This window comes from Eleutherodactylus coqui, chromosome 2 (assembly GCF_035609145.1).
Source record: "Eleutherodactylus coqui strain aEleCoq1 chromosome 2, aEleCoq1.hap1, whole genome shotgun sequence".
NCBI lineage: Eukaryota > Metazoa > Chordata > Amphibia > Anura > Eleutherodactylidae > Eleutherodactylus > Eleutherodactylus coqui.
In genome coordinates, this window is record NC_089838.1 from 267,026,188 (window position 1) to 267,043,643 (window position 17,456).

General features: G+C 48.6%; 1 protein-coding gene across 4 annotated transcripts in view; it reads right to left on the bottom strand.

Annotated features, from left to right (window-relative positions):
* The window catches only part of BLM (BLM RecQ like helicase), a 48,604-nt gene that overhangs the window by 25,937 nt on the left and 5,211 nt on the right, over positions 1-17,456 (bottom strand). For 3 of the 4 annotated variants that reach the window (XM_066592987.1, XM_066592984.1, XM_066592985.1), the window contains exons 2-8: positions 16,135-16,233; positions 13,891-14,474; positions 12,561-12,723; positions 12,257-12,342; positions 11,333-11,462; positions 10,613-11,244; positions 2,235-2,423 (exon numbers count right to left, since the gene is read on the bottom strand). In XM_066592987.1, coding sequence (XP_066449084.1) covers positions 2,235-2,423; positions 10,613-11,244; positions 11,333-11,462; positions 12,257-12,342; positions 12,561-12,723; positions 13,891-14,474; positions 16,135-16,232 — 1,882 coding nt within the window. In that variant the 5' untranslated portion in view covers position 16,233. The remainder of the gene's footprint in view (positions 1-2,234; positions 2,424-10,612; positions 11,245-11,332; positions 11,463-12,256; positions 12,343-12,560; positions 12,724-13,890; positions 14,475-16,134; positions 16,234-17,456) is intronic. The other variant, XM_066592986.1, reaches the window with a different exon arrangement.

Here is a 17,456-nt window from a genome sequence, read left to right on the forward strand (position 1 = left end):
TATTTGCTGTAAATGCAGAAGCCTTTACAGCTATAAATGTAAGCCTAATAGGAAAATTAACCCCTAACCCTCCAGGGCAGGCAAAAAGCAGTGCAGATGCTGCGGCTGTCCCTGCGCTCCCTCAGTGCTCCGTCCCAGCATTTATTTGCAGCCACCTGTTAGCTCCGTAGCTGCTACCAGTTGCCCTGGGGCACTCATGGGGTCTGGTGACGCTGTGTCTCTCAGCAGTCCCTTCTGCCTCACTCGCCGGTTGGACTGTCGCCGCGGTCGTCCTACCGAGTGAGGACGCCACTTGGAGTACTGTACCGCCTCTGCCTCCGGCGCTGTCTTGATATCATCGCAGAACGGCAGTGCCCGGTTTCCTCCGTTGCCTCTGCCTGCGCAGCCGCTCCATGCATTTAGTAACGCTCCACCCCCCTAGCCAATCAGAAGCTGGGGGTGTTACTAAATTCTTTGACAGCTGCTACCTTGTCACCACCCCTAACTTCCGGTGGTGACAAGGTACAATAATACCGGGGTGATGTTACTCCTCCCAACCCATGTCACGGTCCTCTCACTAGCCAAGGACTTAGTCACACGGGCGTTTATTGCCGCGATTTGCGCATGCGTCCTGCGATTTTTTAAAACCATTGCTTTGCAATGGTATCGGACACATGAGCGCTTTTTATGCGCTCATCCGATAAATTATAGAACAAAAAAAAAAAAATCGCAGATCGCACCTATCTGCGATCTGCGATTCCTGTTCTCTCCTGTATATGCGCTCAATGGGGCCGGCGGCAGCAGCGCCGACCCCATTGAGAACATATAGAAGACAAATCATTCTTCTCTGCCACAGCTGTAACAGCTGTGGCAGAGAAGAACGATGTTTGCCCATTGAATTCAATGGAGCGGCAATACAGCCGCTCCATTGAAAGCAATGGGCTGCCGGCGTGCGCGGGGTGAATTGTCGGGAAGGGGTTAAATATATAAGCCCTTCCCTGCAATTCATCCTAAAATGTGTTAAAATAAAAAAAAATTGTATACTCACCTTTCCGCTGCAGCCGGAGTCCAGCCGCGGCCGCTGTCAGTTCTCCTGAACTGCTTCTCGGCACTATTCAGCCGGCGGGGCTTTAAAATCCCCGCCTACTGAATGATCTGCCTCTGATTGGTCACAGCCCTGACCAATCAGAGGCAAGTTTCACTCACACACCCATTCATGAATTCATGAATGGGTGAGTGACTGCTGCCTCTCAGCGCTAAGCCAATCAGGGGCAGGTCTGACTCACATCCATTCATGAATGGGTGTGAGTGAGGCATGCCTCTGATTGGCTCAGCGCTGAGCCAATCAGGGGGCAGGTCTGACTCACACCCCCTTCACACCCACTGCAGGACGGCCGCGCGGAGCTTCGGCTGCCGGCAGAAGGTGAGTACATATATATATTTTTTATTTTCACACATTTTAGGATGAATTGCAGGTAAGGGCTTATATATTTAAGCCCTTACCGACAATTCATCCCGGGCTCGCCCGCAGCGCATTGCTTTCAATGGAGACGGCTGTATTGCCGTCTCCATTGAAAGCAATGCGCTGGACAGCTCCGGCCCGTTTCTAATGAAACGCGGCTAGGAGCAGATTTTCGGGCGATTTGCGGGCAACTTGCGCGCACCGGTCACGCGATTTGCGGATGCGCATCCGTCATGCGATCCGCAAATCGCGCGGAAAAACGCCCGTCTGACTGAGCCCCAAGCCAGAATCCTACTGTACACGAATGAGGGGCAAACACCCCGAAACAGTTGTCCGTGTATGGATTCTGGCTTGGTTCTCAATTCCCAATCATTGCTCTACAGATCTGTATAATGAATGGTTCAGGCATTGATTTGAAGGAATGCTGCCATCCAATAGGTGGCGCTGCAGAGGTATTGTTTCATCGGCCTTATTTGTATTTGTACTGGATTACACACGTCTAATGGCTGGCTATGGCTTTTTTTTTAGATTTCCTTCTCATACAAAATCTAGAATTGCTCAGGATAGGTTTCTAGATTTATTTTACTCATTGATATAGTGCATACATATTCTGCAGCACTGAACACCAACTGTTATCACTTAACTTGGGCCCAGTCTCTATGGGGGCTCACAATCTAACATCATCTGTTCATATGTTTTTAGAGATCAATGGTTTCTACAATTATTTAGCAGCTAAAAGCAGCTGAAAATCTATGTAGACATGTGCCACCAACATCAGAAAGGAGGGACCTACCTGTTGGCATTAGAATGAAGCAGTCCTCACCACATAAGGAGGCATTGATGGCTTCCAGCTGGTTAGTACGAAAACGGTGCAACCCAAACTTCTTGTGGAATATCTTCATCATTTCTTTTGAATGGGAAAAGTTGTAGCCCCGGAAACGCTCATGCGCTGGGTTCTCTATTGGTGGCTTTATAAAAGAATCTAGGCAAGACATAAGAGCAGATCAATTTTCTGTAAACATTAAAGAGGTTTTCACAAAATAAGGCCGCCTGCAGACGAGCGGGTCGGATCCGGCGGCGAGAATTCTCGCCGCAGGACCCGACCCGAGCGCCTGCAGAGAGCAGCGCGTACTCACCCGCGCCTGGCAGCCCCGGCTCTTTCATGTGCCGGGCAGCCGGCGCATGCGCAGACCGGAGCTGGCGGCCGGGTGAGTGACATTTTTGTGCTAGGCTCTGCGAGCCCCGCACAGAAATAGGACATGCCGCGGTTTGTTTGCCGCGCGAGATTTCGCGCGGCCAAACCGCGTCCGTCTGCATAGGAGTGCATATTGTAATGCACTCCTATGCAGGCTTTCAGTGGGGGAAATCCCGCGGGAAATACCGCCGCGGGATTTCCGCCCGTGTGCAGGCGGCCTAAAAGTATTTTTTCAGCTGCCCCTGTTAAAAAATAAATAAATAAAAGAGACTATACACACCCATCCTGGGTCCCCAAAGCTGCACCTCCCTTCTCCCCACCACAGCACTCCATTTACAGGCTAAAATCAGCCTGTTGACAGGACTTCAGAGGCTGCTCCAACCAAAGACCACAAGGAAAATCCCTTTAATCTCTTATGGTCGCAGCCCTTTTAAAAAAATTAAAAAATCTGGCTTCTCCTCCTTACTTTCAAAAAAATCATAACTTTTATTTTCTGTAAATGTACGTCTGAGGGCTTGTTTTTAGTGGGACGAGCTGCATTTCTCAGTGGTACTCTGTAATGTCCTAAATAATGTACTGAGAAACTTTTGAATATTTCTACATGAAAAGGGGGAAAAATGCAATTTCACCATGTTTGCAGGGGCACTGTTTTTATGGCATATACACTACTGCAAAAATGACAAGATATCTTAATTCTACAGGTCAGTAGGATTATGACAATACCAAATTTATGTAGTTTATTTTTCTGTACCACTTTTAAAAAAACAAAATATGTTTTGTGTAATGGCCCCCAGTTGCCATTACAACTGAATGGCACTCCATGATCTCATAGCGTTGAGGAGGGACGCTCGGGGCCCATTTCAATGCCAATGTCAGAATTTACAGCAATGTTTAAAGGGTTAACAGCTGCAATCAGCTTGACCGCTGATCACTGCGGACACCTGCCCTGTACATAGCAGGCGCAATTCCCAATCCCGCTCCATACAAACCTTGAAGCTACAGGGCATACATGTATGCCAAAAGCGTCAAGGGGTTGGAGAAACAATGAAGAAAATAAGCAAATAGTAAAATAGCTGATCTTGAAAGATTTGAAGATTTGGTAAATTTTAGATCTTGCAATCCTAGCAGACGGAGGGTCACTACAGCCACTCATCCCATATGTCTGCATATCTGACGGTGTCCACACTCCTTCAATAGCTGTCAAACAAAACACTCGTCTGGCCAACAGCTGTTTTTCCCAAATACTCCATACACATAAACACTCAGCATATGGAGTGTTGGTGTGTTCTCCGTGGAAAGCCACAATCAGACACCTCTGGGGATAGCTTACTTTCAGAAAAAAGAAAAGGATTGCGTGTTGAAATTCAACTTGGCTAATCCTTCTTTCTCGTCCGTATCATTGGGGGCCACAGCCTAGACCATGGGATATAGCCACTGCCCTAGGAGGCGACACTAAGCAAAAAAGTGTTAGCTCCTCCCCCCTGGCTATATCCCCCCTGCAGGCACTCAGCTAATTAGTCTTTAGCTTAGTGTCTGCTAGGAGGCAGACCTGGCTATTCGTGGGAATCCGGGGAGTCGGGGCTTTTCCCTGGCTCTACTGGCCTCCCGGGGGAGACGCAGGCAGGGGGTGTCTCCACCACTTCTGCGGCGTCTCACCCAGAGAAGAAAAAGGGGCCCGACCCTGCAATGCGCATTGGCGTCGGTTACCCGCCAGCCATAGGGCTCCCCCTCCCTGGAGTGGCGCACTGCCTGACCAGTGACGCATAGGGGGTAGCACTGCTGGAGACAGGTCGACGTGCGGACAGGCTGTGGCTTCCCTGATGACGCAAGGTACCTCAAGGAGGACGTAGTGGAGAACGGACATCAGTATGGCAGCGGCGGCAGCAGCTCTCCCGGCAGCAGGGGTAGGAGCACGGCATGCTAGCAGGACGCCGGGGCGCTGGCTGGGCAGGTCACTTCCGGGTGCGGCGCTCCGGGGGGCGCCGGAAAACGTCACTTCCGGGTCGCGGGCGGACTTCCGGGGCAAGCCACGCCCCCTCCGACCGCGGCAGACTTAAAAGAAGCAGCCAGACAGAAGAATGGCCGCTCTCAGCAGCAAGACACCCTGTTTGTCTGGCACTACTGAGCCCAGCACTGTGCGCAGCTCTCAGCACACAGCACACAGCAGCATCTAGCATCCAGCCCTCATACGGCCCTGCAGACTTCTGCTACAGAGGGAGCACCCGGACAGCCGCAGCACCTTCTGTAACGGGCACCAGCAGCTGTAGCAGCACCGCAGCAGTTTCTGCCACACACCTGCCGGGTCACCAGCGCTACTATCTCCGTGTGGTGGACCCACGTCGACTCCTGACGGCCTTTAAGCTTCAGGACCAGAGGCTCCGGCTGGATCAGGGGAACCGCTAAAACAGCTGCTAGACCGGGTAAGCCCTGCCAAGGCAGCACTTTGCGGTGTCTCCCCTACCCCTCCCCTGTCCCCCCTGCAGGTACTCCTGTGGCAGTACGTAGCATCCCCACTTACCCGGGGGTTTCCTTTTGCCATGTCTGACCCTAGATCAGAGGGTTCCAGCCCGGCCAAAGGGAGGGTGAAGCATTACGCTTGCACAGCTTGAAGCGTTAAGTTTGCCTGTGGTCAAGTCGACCCCTGCTGCGCTAAGTGTACCACAGCACGCGCGGTTCCAGGGATCCCGGTGCCCCCCGCCACCCCTGTGGAGCCAGGGCCCGAACCCCAATGGGCGAGGTCCTTGGCCGCTGCCGTCTCCGGCCTGGCCACATCTTCTGCGGCAATTTTACGCCGGTTAGAATCCAGCTCGGAAGTTTCCTCTTCGGAATATGCGCGCGGGAGGGCACGCAAAAGAAGGAGGTCCCGCAGCAGCGAGGACACCTCCCGTAAATCTCGCCATACCAGGAGGTCATCTAGACCCTCCAAGTCCAGGCGGTCCAGAGACTCTCATGATTCCCATGGGTCCAGGGAGTCTGTCCATACGTACCACAGGTCAAGGCATTCTTCACGGTCCCGGTACTCTGCGAGACCGGCCCGGGCTCGTCATGACTCCCCCGAGCATTGTGCTCGCAGGCTTCTCAGGATACGGCTCAAACAGCGGGTCAGAAGACGACGAACGCTCCACGGTCTCGTCTGCTTCTGATCTGGACGACGAACAGGTTTCGCGGCTGGCGAGCCTAATGGACAGCTTAGTAATAGCTGTAAGAGAAACCCTCCAAGTAACGGAGGAACCAGTAGAGACGACTCCTTCCACGGTGTCGTTTAGACGGCAGAAGAGATCGCGACAGGTCTTTCCAGACCATCAGGATTTCGCGGACGTCCTTAATAAAGAATGGCAGAACCCTGACAAAAAATTTAGGCAACCTGGGAAAACCTGGGAAGTTACATACCCATTCCCAGGAAGTCTGAAAAAGGGTTGGGCGGTACCCCCGGTAGTCGATCCACCAGTGTCACGGCTATCTAGAGGCACGGCGTTGCCAACTGCCGAAGTGACAATTCTGGCTAATCCTCAAGACAGAAAACTGGATACATTGACGAAATCAGTGTTTCAGGCCACGGGCACCGCCCTGCAGCCGATCTTCATGGCCGCATGGGTCAGTAAAGCGTCCATAGCCTGGGCAAAACAGCTGCGGAATGACATTCTAGCAGGCGATCCACCTAGTGAGCTACTGGAAGCAACAGACAATATCATACAAGCGAACAAGTTCGTATGCGCAACAGAGCTAGATGCAGCTAAGTTCGTGGCTTGAGCGTCCGCCACATCCGTCGCGGCAAGACGAACCCTCTGGCTAAAGAACTGGTCAGCCGATTCAGCGTTCAAGATGGTCCTGACAAAGTTGCCATTTGAGGGAAATAGGCTCTTTGGGCCTAAATTAGATGACTTGATAAAGGACGCCACAGGCGGCAAAAGCACGTCATTGCCACAAATTCCAATAAGAAAGGAAAAGGTTCCATTAAAGAGGAAACTGTTTAGGTCCTTTCGGCGTTTCTCGTCCCGTTCTGGGTCAGGGCAGTGGTCCCAATCTAAGAGGACCCCGACAGACGCAAGGAAGGGTCCAACCTTCAAGGCGAGACAAGCATGGCGATCCCGACCAGAAACATCTAAGGCGGCAGGATCAAAGAATGCGGCATGAGGCGCCGCCCCCACCCAGTGTCACCAGGGTGGGGGGCAGGCTCTCCCAATTTCGGGAGACATGGTGGAGTCGCGTGAGCGACAAGTGGGTGCAGATCTGCGACTCTGCCACAGAATTCGTTTCGCAAGTCCAGAGTGCCTGCCACCCCAGAAAGAGTAGCCAGCCTACAATTGGCAGTGGAAAATCTTCTGGCACAGGGAGTTATAAAACCAGTGCCAGGGGCGCAAGAGAAGAAAGGGTTCTACTCAATTCTTTTTCTAGTGCCCAAAAAAGACGGCAGGGTCAGGCCAGTACTGGACTTAAGGAGACTGAACCAATTCATCAAAACAAAACATTTCCGGATGGAGTCGATCAAATCCGTGATAGCCTCCATGCAGCCGGGGGAATTCTTGTCCTCAATAGACATCAAGGACGCCTACCTTCATATTCCGATTCGGGAAGCACACCAAAAATTCCTTCATTTCGAGATGCAGGGAAGGCATTTTCAATTCACGGCTCTGCCATTCGGCCTGTCAACCTCCCCAAGAGTCTTTACGAAAGTACTAGCAGCAGTGATGGCACTACTCCATGCAAAGGGCATAGCGGCCATACCATACCTGGACGATGTGCTAATAAAAGCACCGTCACGGGACGGCAACATTAGGAGTTTACGTGTCACGATGGAAACTTTAGAAGAATTTGGCTGGATAGTAAACCGCGAAAAATCGTGCCTAATACCAGCACAACGGTTGGCGTTCTTAGGCATAATATTCGACACCAGCCAGCACCGAGTTCTGTTACCTCAAACAAAAGTAGACAAGCTTCTACACGGTATTCGGTCTCTAATGCAGAAGAGAACGCTAACCATCAGACACTGTATGAATATTCTGGGCCAGATGGTAGCAGCCTTCGAGGCGGTCCCCTTTGCCCAGTTCCGGTCAAGGATGCTACAACATCTGATATTGTCCCGCTGGAACAGGTCCACTCTGACCCTGGAACAACTAATCCGGATAACCCCTCAAGTCCAGGATGCATTGAAGTGGTGGTTGAAACCTGGGAGGCTTCAGGCGGGACGGCCTTTGGGCCCAAAACGATGGGTAATATTGACGACGGACGCCAGCCACTCAGGCTGGGGCGGAACACTGGGGGGCCAGTCTGTTCAGGGAGTTTGGTCTCAGAGGGAGACAAACTTGCACATCAACATCCTAGAATTACGGGCCATTTACCTGACTCTCCGGCACTTCGGGTCCAGTCTCAAAAAGAAGGATGTGCGCATCCAGACGGACAACACCACAGCTGTGGCCTATGTCAACCATCAAGGGGGCACACGGAGCGCGTCAGTAATGAACGAAGTAGCTTGCATACTGACGTGGGCGGAGAATCATCTGAACTCAATATCAGCAGTCTACATTCCCGGAGTAGACAACTGGGTGGCAGATTACTTAAGTCGGGAAACGGTAGATCCCGGCGAATGGGGGCTACACCCAGATGTATTCCGGACGATATGTCTGAAATGGGGTACAACGGACGTGGACCTCATGGCGTCCAGACTGAATTACAAAATTCTTCCATTTGTGGCCCGAGCACAGGATCCTCAAGCAGCGGCAACAGACGCACTGACCATCCCGTGGGGAGGATACAAACTCCTGTACGTATTTCCACCAATCCCCCTCATACCAAGAGTCCTAGGGAAAATCAAACAGGAAGGGCGGCCAGCGATATTAATAGCGCCAGATTGGCCAAGAAGAAGCTGGTACGCGACCATCATAGAAATGTTAACCGACACACCATGGCACCTACCGGATCGAAGAGACCTGCTATCCCAAGGGCCTTTGCTACACCCGGATTCCAGGTCTCTACATTTGACGGCCTGGCCGTTGAGACCGAGGTGTTAAGAAGAAAAGGTTACTCGGAGAAGGTGATTCAGACAATGATACGGGCCAGGAAACCAGCCTCGTCAGCTATTTATTACAGAGTCTGGAAGCGTTTCTTCACCTGGTGTGAGGAGCGGCGAGTGCAGCCGATGCAGTTTTCGGTGGCCAGAATACTGGCATTCCTACAATCGGGTCTCGAAATAGGATTAAGGGTCGGCTCGCTAAGGGGGCAGGTGTCAGCACTGACGGTGCTGTTTCAGAGGTCAATCGCAAACAGAATGGCTGTGCGTACATTCCTACAGGGAGTTGCCCATACGACACCCCCGTTGAAACCCCCGGTTCAAGCATGGGATCTTAATCTCGAGTTGGAGGCTATGACAGACCAACCGTTTGAGCCGCTGAAAGAGATTCCTATACGACTACTGACCTGGAAGGTAATATTCCTCGTCGCTATTACCTCTATTCGTAGGGTCTCGGAGCTGGCGGCCTTGTCTATACAGACCCCCTATATGACTTTCCACCAAGATAAAGTGGTACTGAGACCATCACCAGAATTTCTACCTAAAGTAGTCTCAGAGTTTCACATCAATGAAGAAATTGTCTTGCCTTCCTTCTGTCCAACGCCAGTACACACGAGAGAAAAAAACGCTGCACCACCTGTACTTGGTGAGGGCGTTGAAGATTTATGTAAAAAGAACCAAAGAATTCTGTAAGACTGACACCCTCTTCGTAATTCCGGAGGGGGCTCGGCAGCCTCAAAGGTCACCCTATCTAAGTGGATAAGGTCCTTGATAACAGAGGCGTATCGCACCTCAGGACGCACGCCACCATTTCGGGTTACGGCCCACTCCACACGGGCAGTAGGGGCCTCCTGGGCGGTCCGGCACGGGGCCTCGGCGCTTCAGGTGTGTAAGGCAGCCACCTGGACTTCCTTACATACATTTTCAAAGTTTTATAAGGTCCACATATCTGCATCATCGGACGCCGCGCTCGGCCAGAAGATCTTGCAGGCGGCGGTCCTTTGACCACACGGTCAAACTTTAAATGCCCACCCGTTATATATATATATATTTTCGGGACTGCTTGTGGACGTCCCATGGTCTAGGCTGTGGCCCCCAATGATACGGACGAGAAACAGATATTTTTGGTATAACTTACCGTAAAATCTCTTTCTCGTCACGTTCATTGGGGGCCACAGCACCCACCCCTTATTTATTTAGGTGGTTGCTGGAACTTTCTGTTCTTTGGTCATTGTTTGGCAGAGAATTATGCTAAAGTATGTATAAAACATAATATGTATAATCGTACTCCCACTGGCTTCCTACTGCTTGCAGACAGACTAATTAGCTGAGTGCCTGCAGGGGGAATATAGCCAGGGGGGAGGAGCTAACACTTTTTTGCTTAGTGTCGCCTCCTAGGGCAGTGGCTATATCCCATGGTCTAGGCTGTGGCCCCCAATGAACGTGACGAGAAAGAGATTTTACGGTAAGTTATACCAAAAATATCTGTTTCTCCCCACATAAAAATGAGATCCCCCTTCCCCCTATACATATTCCACAGTTGCCCGATCCCACCGACATCAGCGGAGGTCGGATAGCTTTTTCTGCATAAGATTTGCAAAAAAGATTTTAAACCATACAAATCCACAACTACAAAAATATCCCACTACGTTCACACTAAGAGTGTTGAAGTCAACACAGTCACTTGCATTACCATCCCAAAAGAAGATGCCCCTTATAACTTTGTGCCAGGGAACTAAAAGGGCATATAGATGTTGTAGAGAGGACAGCTACCCTGTATGATACCCACTCTATGCACCAGAGCACCCAAGTATCAGCTAGCAGATGTATTGTATACGTTGGCATTACCAATTGGCACAGAACATTGCGTGGGGTTTCAGAAGCTGGTACCCCAGCAATTAGCATCGTTACAAAAGGTTTTTTCATAAGTTTCCTTTTAATGTTCTTTAGTATAATATCTAGTATTTACCTGATGTCCCAGAGAGATTAGAGGTGTTGACAGAAGGTGGTAAAGAGACTCTGTTGCTTTTTGTAGCGGGTGGTCCTTCCCGTATAGTGGGGAACGATGACGGTGCAGCTTTGTTCATAGGCGGTGCCACTGGACTGTCTATACACTGCACTTCATCATCAAATTCTTCAATGTCAAAATTGTCAATATCGAAGTACATGTCATCAATGTCTGAGGGATTTGGTTGAGGTACAGATGGCTTAGCGCATGTACTAGAAGTGAGCGGTTTTTCACTATATGGTGTATTGAAACTACTAACATTAAAAACAGAGTCCCGGAGACTGGACAGATCTTTAACTGCAGAATCTGCCGCCTTGAAGGAAAATGAGGTTTTGTTTTCTATCTGAGATCCACTCACAGAACTAAACTCCTTAGAAAAAAAATTCTTTGCTCTTGGCTTATCAGCAGCAAGTGAGTTGAATCTAAAAACATTGCCTAATGGACGCTGTGATGACGTATCCGAGATTGGAGTACCCAAAGCATCAGGTGTCAAGTTGTTTATTTTGGACGACGGTGGTTTTTGACCCCCGGATAAAGCAAGAGCTTCAATAGGTGAAGATTTCAGCACAGACTCATTTGGGAAGAGCCTTTTCCTGCGAGAGAGAAAAGGCCAAAGAAGGTTAATCAAATAAAACACAACAAGAAAGTTTGGATACAACTTCAAGCACATGATTTACATACCAAATGTCCCTCTGCTTCTGCAACTCCTTTCCACAAGACAGGAACTGCAGCTCACTTGTGGAGATCCCATCGACTAGTTTGCAAATATCCAGCATTACAGCATAGAGTTCGGGTGATGCAGTATGTCCTACTGGAAAGAATCACAGTCGTCATTAACTTAGGGTACATTCACACTTGTCTTAGGGCTTTCCGCTACAATTCCGTCTTTCCGTTCTAAACTAACATTTACAATGTTCTGCATTAATTTCAATAGGTTTCCAAAAAAAGGAAAGCTGTCATTTTGTTTCTGTTCAGTTGTGCCTCACCTTTTTTTCCCCTTTTAAAACGGAACAAATAGCGCAGTCTGCAACGCTATTTGCTCCATAAAAAAGGTGTTCTAAATGGACAGCTGTTTCAGAAAACCCACTGAAATCAATGGGGGGGGGGGGGGTGGAGTGGATGGAGGAAAACATTTAGGGCTAATGCCCATGGCCGTGACGGGAATACCGCATGACGTGCTGGCAGTGTTGTATGACGGCGGCCGGCAGTGACATATGACACGGCTGGGGGTGGGCGGGGCGTGTATTCACATTATACTTCCGCTGTGCTACAGCGGAAGTATAGCCTGACGGCCGGCTTTTATTGACTACAATGGAAGCCGTCCGCATGTGTTCCCACTGCAAATAGGACATGCCGCGGGTTATTTCACACTGCAGAATTCCGCAGAGTGAACATTAAGCTTTTAGGTTCAATGGAACCTAATAGCTGCGGTGAAACGCGGCAGAAATCCAGCCGTGGGCATTAGCGCTTAATTTTGTTTTTCTGCTCCAACAACAGAACAGAGAGACAGAATTGTAGCAGAAGCCCAATAGCAGGTGTGACTTTTCCTACAGAGCTTTAGCAAGACAGCAGTTTGCGATAGAGCCAGCATACAATGCCACTTACCCTGTGTTGAGGAAACACAGTCCTTTAGATGCTCTGTAGTATTCTCCTCCACACTTCCAGAGGCGACTGATGACTTGCGCACAGAACTATATTGAAATTATAGGTATAAAAATGCCTGAGGACCATGAAGTTACCAAGAAACAGTGATATTTAGCAGTAACAATACTTTGTATAGTTATGATATAAAGTCCCTGTATTCTTGCGGTTCAGGAACACATGAAATGTGTTTTTTTTTTTAATTGTAACTACCAATCATGGCATTATGATTACTGCATCCACACATTACTTACTATGAACTACTTACCAGATCCCCCTGAGCACTGGTGGAGAGTACGTGCTACTGTCTGTTGGAGATGGAGGAATAAAATCCTCATCGCACTCGTATTCAGCAGGTATCTCCTCAGCCAGGGCTTCCACATCAATATCGTTAACACAAATGACATCCAGAGTATCCTTTGCACTTTCATCTAATAAGAAAAAAAGTTAAAGGGGTTGTCCCGCGAAAGCAAGTGGGGGTATACACTTCTGTATGGCCATATTAATGCACTTTGTAATGTACATTGTGCATTAATTATGAGCCATACAGAAGTTATTCACTTACCTGTTCCGTTGCTAGCGTCCCCGTCGCCATGGTGCCGTCTAATTTCAGCGTCTAATCGCCCGATTAGACGCGCTTGCGCAGTCCGGTCTTCTCCCTTCCGAATGGGGCCGCTCGTGCCAGAGAGCTGCTCCTTGTAGCTCCGCCCCGTCACGTGTGCCGATTCCAGCCAATCAGGAGGCTGGAATCGGCAATGGAGCGCACAGAGCCCACGGTGCACCATGGGAGAAGACCCGCGGTGCATCGTGGGTGAAGATCCCGGCGGCCATCTTACTAAGGTAAGTAAGAAGTCGCGGGAGCGCGGGGATTCGGGTAAGTACTGGACGTTTTTTTTTTTACCCCTGCATCGGGTTTGTCTCGCGCCGAACGGGGGGGCTATTGGAAAAAAAAAAAAACCCCCCGTTTCGGCGTGGGACAACCCCTTTAACACAAGGAAACTAGAGTCAATAGCAAAACATCATTTTTAATAAGATCCTCAGATCTAGTAATTTAATGCATGCGGATGAGATTTTTTTCCCGGCGTGTAATTCGCACGCAGGGGAAGAAACCGCAGCATGCTCCATTTTCCTGCGGATCCCGCAGGCACGGCTTCCATTTAAGTCAAAGAAAGCCGTCCCCATTGCAGCACACTCACAGCTGTCATTGTGGCTGTGCCGTATATCTGTGGGAGAGCAGGAGATTTAAAAAAAAAAAAGTAAGCACGGCGCTGGTGTGCCGAGTGCATCCGCCGGGCAGAAAAAAAAAGATCCGGCTGCGACAGAGGAGAGCACCCCTGGTCCGGACAGGTGAGTAAAATGTATTTTGGCCTAGTAGCTGCAGGCACGGGTGAAAACCGCTGCGAGATTCCACACTTGAAAACCGTGCGTGCCCGTAGACAGGAGGCCTAACACTCATTGTTGTAGATATCTTGCAATGTACGTAACAAAAAACAGAACACACATCCCAAAAGTGAAGGACCATAGCTCTGGGTGGATTGGGGGCCAAACTGTAACTAATGTGCATGGTCAACTTATGCTATACTTTCCAAAAAACTAACCTGGGCACACCAATACTTCTGTAGCAGATGCACGGTCAGCCTTTTTGGTAGCCACAACATGATCGGCTCCAGAGTTCTTAATACTTTGTTTATTTGTCTGGAGTTCTTCCTCAATAGACAAGGATTTTGAAGATGTCACAGACTGAGTTTTGCCGACTTTCTGTGGGGTCTTTCCCAAATTCCTGGTATGACTTTTTGGAGATGTCACAGATGTGTCAAAATCGTTTATATCATCCCAGTCATCCAGGCTGAGAATTGAGTTCACAGAGGTATTACAGTCTGTTTTAGTCTTTGAGTAAGAGTCTTGTTGAGGAACATGGTCATTCTTTTTGTTTGCATTATGTTGGACACTAGTAAAAGGAGTCTGTTTTGGAGAAGACTCAGACAGTTTTGAACAACCAGGAGTAACATATCCATTGATTTTATCACTTTCCTTGGAGAATGATACTGGCAAGTGCTTTTTCGATTGGTCGTTTACTGTAGTATACACATTCCTGTCCTTTAGCGGCACTTGCTGCTTTGTCTGAATGACACTAGTTGACGTGGATCCATCAGGAGGACTCTTCTTTTTAAAGGTAAAAGCACTTTGGAAGAGAGAAAAAGAAACACAACAGATAGACATTATGTGTAAAATACTAGAGGATACAAGTTAAGGCTGGTTTAGAGACAACAATTATCGCTCAAAATAATCGTTGTGTTCTTTTACAGCGCAAGGTGATCGCTCAAACATTGAGCAGAGGATGCAAAACACAAGCGGGGCCGCTCGTCTTCTGCATTCAGCTGTTTTCTGCTCAGAGCGCCCGGCTGTTATATAGCCGAGCGGGGTATGAAAAACACAGCTGAACCGCTCTGTTCTTCATATCCCGCCTGTCATCAGGGAGCAGAAAACAATAGTATCAGCTGTATCCTGCTGTGAATTTCCTGATAACTGATCGCTGATCTTTGAGCATGCTGAAAGATCAGCGACGGCTTAACGAAAACTGCATGATGTCAATGCAGTTAGACACAACGATTATCGCTCGAAAGATGACTTTGAGCGATTTTTGAGTGAAAATCTTTGTGTCTAAAAGGGCCTTTAGGCAAACTCCCAACTCTCCTCCGGCAGCAGGGCAGAAGATTGAGCAGCTGGATGTTAATCTTTTTAGCAGGGACTGCCTAGCTGTGATGTATCCCACTTTACATCACAACCTTCCACTGGCGCTATATGTTGGGAGATCCAGATCCATACCCCCAATGCTGGCTCTAAACACGATGAGAACAGAGCCAAACGCTCTCCCTCCTTACGCCGCTGTGATCTCAATCTGCATTTTTGAGATGCAATTACCAGTAAAAGACTGGATTCACACAAGACGAGCGTATTTGAGTGTACGAGCGTTGTGTCTCTTGCAGAATGGACATTGCTGTTTTGCGTGTGCATAGGCGTATTTTACATTCAGGTTTGCGTGTGCAAGTCATGCACAATTGCGCATGCATAAAAATACGCAATGATGCTCCCAGCCGTTGAAATGGATAATTAGTCTAATGAGTTCAAGATGAGTTCTTTCTCCTGCACTATTGTGCAGCGTTTCAAAAATCTGCTAGCGTATTGCCTGCACATTTGTGCATCCCCACTGACTTCTATGGGGACTTTTGGTTTGCAAATGCTCAGAAAAAATAGAGTATGCAGCAGGTTTTTTGCGCAACCGCAAAATTCACGCATGTGAATGAACTGATTAAAATCAATGGGTTTTATTCACTGCATATTGAGCACGCATCTGCCGATCTGGAGGCCCCACACAAAAACCCTTCAGAGATGATCTGCTATGTGGTTCTAAGGCTGGATTCCCACGAACGTATATCGGCTCGGTTTTCACGCTGAGCAGATATAAGTCGTCCTCATGTGCGGGGGGGGGGGGGGGGGGATGGATGAGCCAGGAGCAGGAACTGAGCTCCCGCCCCCTCTGCACTATTTGCAATGGACAGGGGCGGGGCTAAGTTTTTGAATTAGCCCGCCCCCAAACCAGCTCTCCTCATTGCAAATAGTGCAGAGGGGCGGAGAGGAGGCAGAGAGGGGGCGGGAGCTCAGTTTCTGCTCCTGGCTTTTCCATCCTCCCTCCCCCTGCACATAAGGACGACGTATATAGGCTCAGCATGAAAACCGAGCCGATATACGTTCATGGGAATGCAGCCCACAGCAGGTTGGGCTGAGAACTGTGATGTTCTCACTGAACTACACAATTTAGTAATTAGAGACATTGTACTCACCCAGGTTTAGTTTTCTGTAGAGAAAGCTTATTCCCAGCGAGCTTGGATGAGAACAATTCCAACTGCTTCTGGAGGTTGTTCTGTGGTAAAGCCGCCATGCTGCAGGGAGGTAGATAATAAATGAGCAATTAAATTAGGTTATACTCACCTATGCTTAATTACAACACACACGTTTAAAAACTGCAGCTTACTCGTGAGATTCTGCAGGATGAAATCCACCTACTGTCTCATTTGAGGCTCAGCCTTGTGTTCAGCGATTACATCATGCTTTACACTGCAGCGCTGCTCGTTCTGATTAGCTGCTGCATATAACCAAGAACTCACAAAAAATTGATTTCAAATACAGCAAGGAATTGACAGATTCTAACAACAAGCAACGAACCACCTTAGATTATATCAAATAAATGCCACATATATACCGAGGTGCTGGAAATATGTACCCTTATGTCAGTACACTCTGGGCTTTCAGTGTTGTCTAAAGCCTCTTTCTTAATTTTTTTTTGCATTTTAACTCCTTTACGGGTCCCACATACTTGCATTTTTTAACGCTGCGGTTTTTTAACGCAAAGGTCAATGGGACTTTCTAATGTTAAAAACGCATCGCACGAAAAGCACAAACTTGAAATACGTTTTAAACATTAGAAATTCCCACTGACATTGGCGTTAAAAAAAAATCCAGTTTTAACACAGTGTTAAAAAAAACGCAAGTGTGCGGGAGCGCTCAGGGCGTGGCCTATATTATTTTCAAATCTGACAGCTGTCACTTTACACGGTAACTTTTGAATGCTTTTACTTATAAACACAATTCTTAGATTCTTTTTATGACATATTGTAGATTATTATGTTAGTGGTAAATGTTCATCAATAAATTTTGTCTTTACTAATAGAAAAAAAAAAAACTTACTAGAAATTTGAAAAAAAATGTAAATTTTTAAATTGACTTTTTCTCCTTGTGAAGGCATATTTACACAAACGATATTCTCGCGCGAGTTTTATGCAATGTGCACAAAAACTCACATGAATATGAAATCGCAGCACATTCTATCTGTGGAAGTTTCCTCAGAACACCTCGCCGTTGTTTACAATGGGATCTTAACCCCTTAGTGACCGCCATAGTGCTTTTACGTCCTGCCGTTGCAGGACGTATATGAAGGGTGGTCCAACAGCTATCTTCCTCTATACACCGTGGGCGCCGTCTGTTTATTACAGCTGATACCCACGGGCAATAGCTGACAGCGGCATTTAAATCCCCCGACCGATGTTCTGGGGTCCCGTATGGCCCCCCGCAATGAGATTGCAGGGAGCCGTGCAGGTGTCATGGC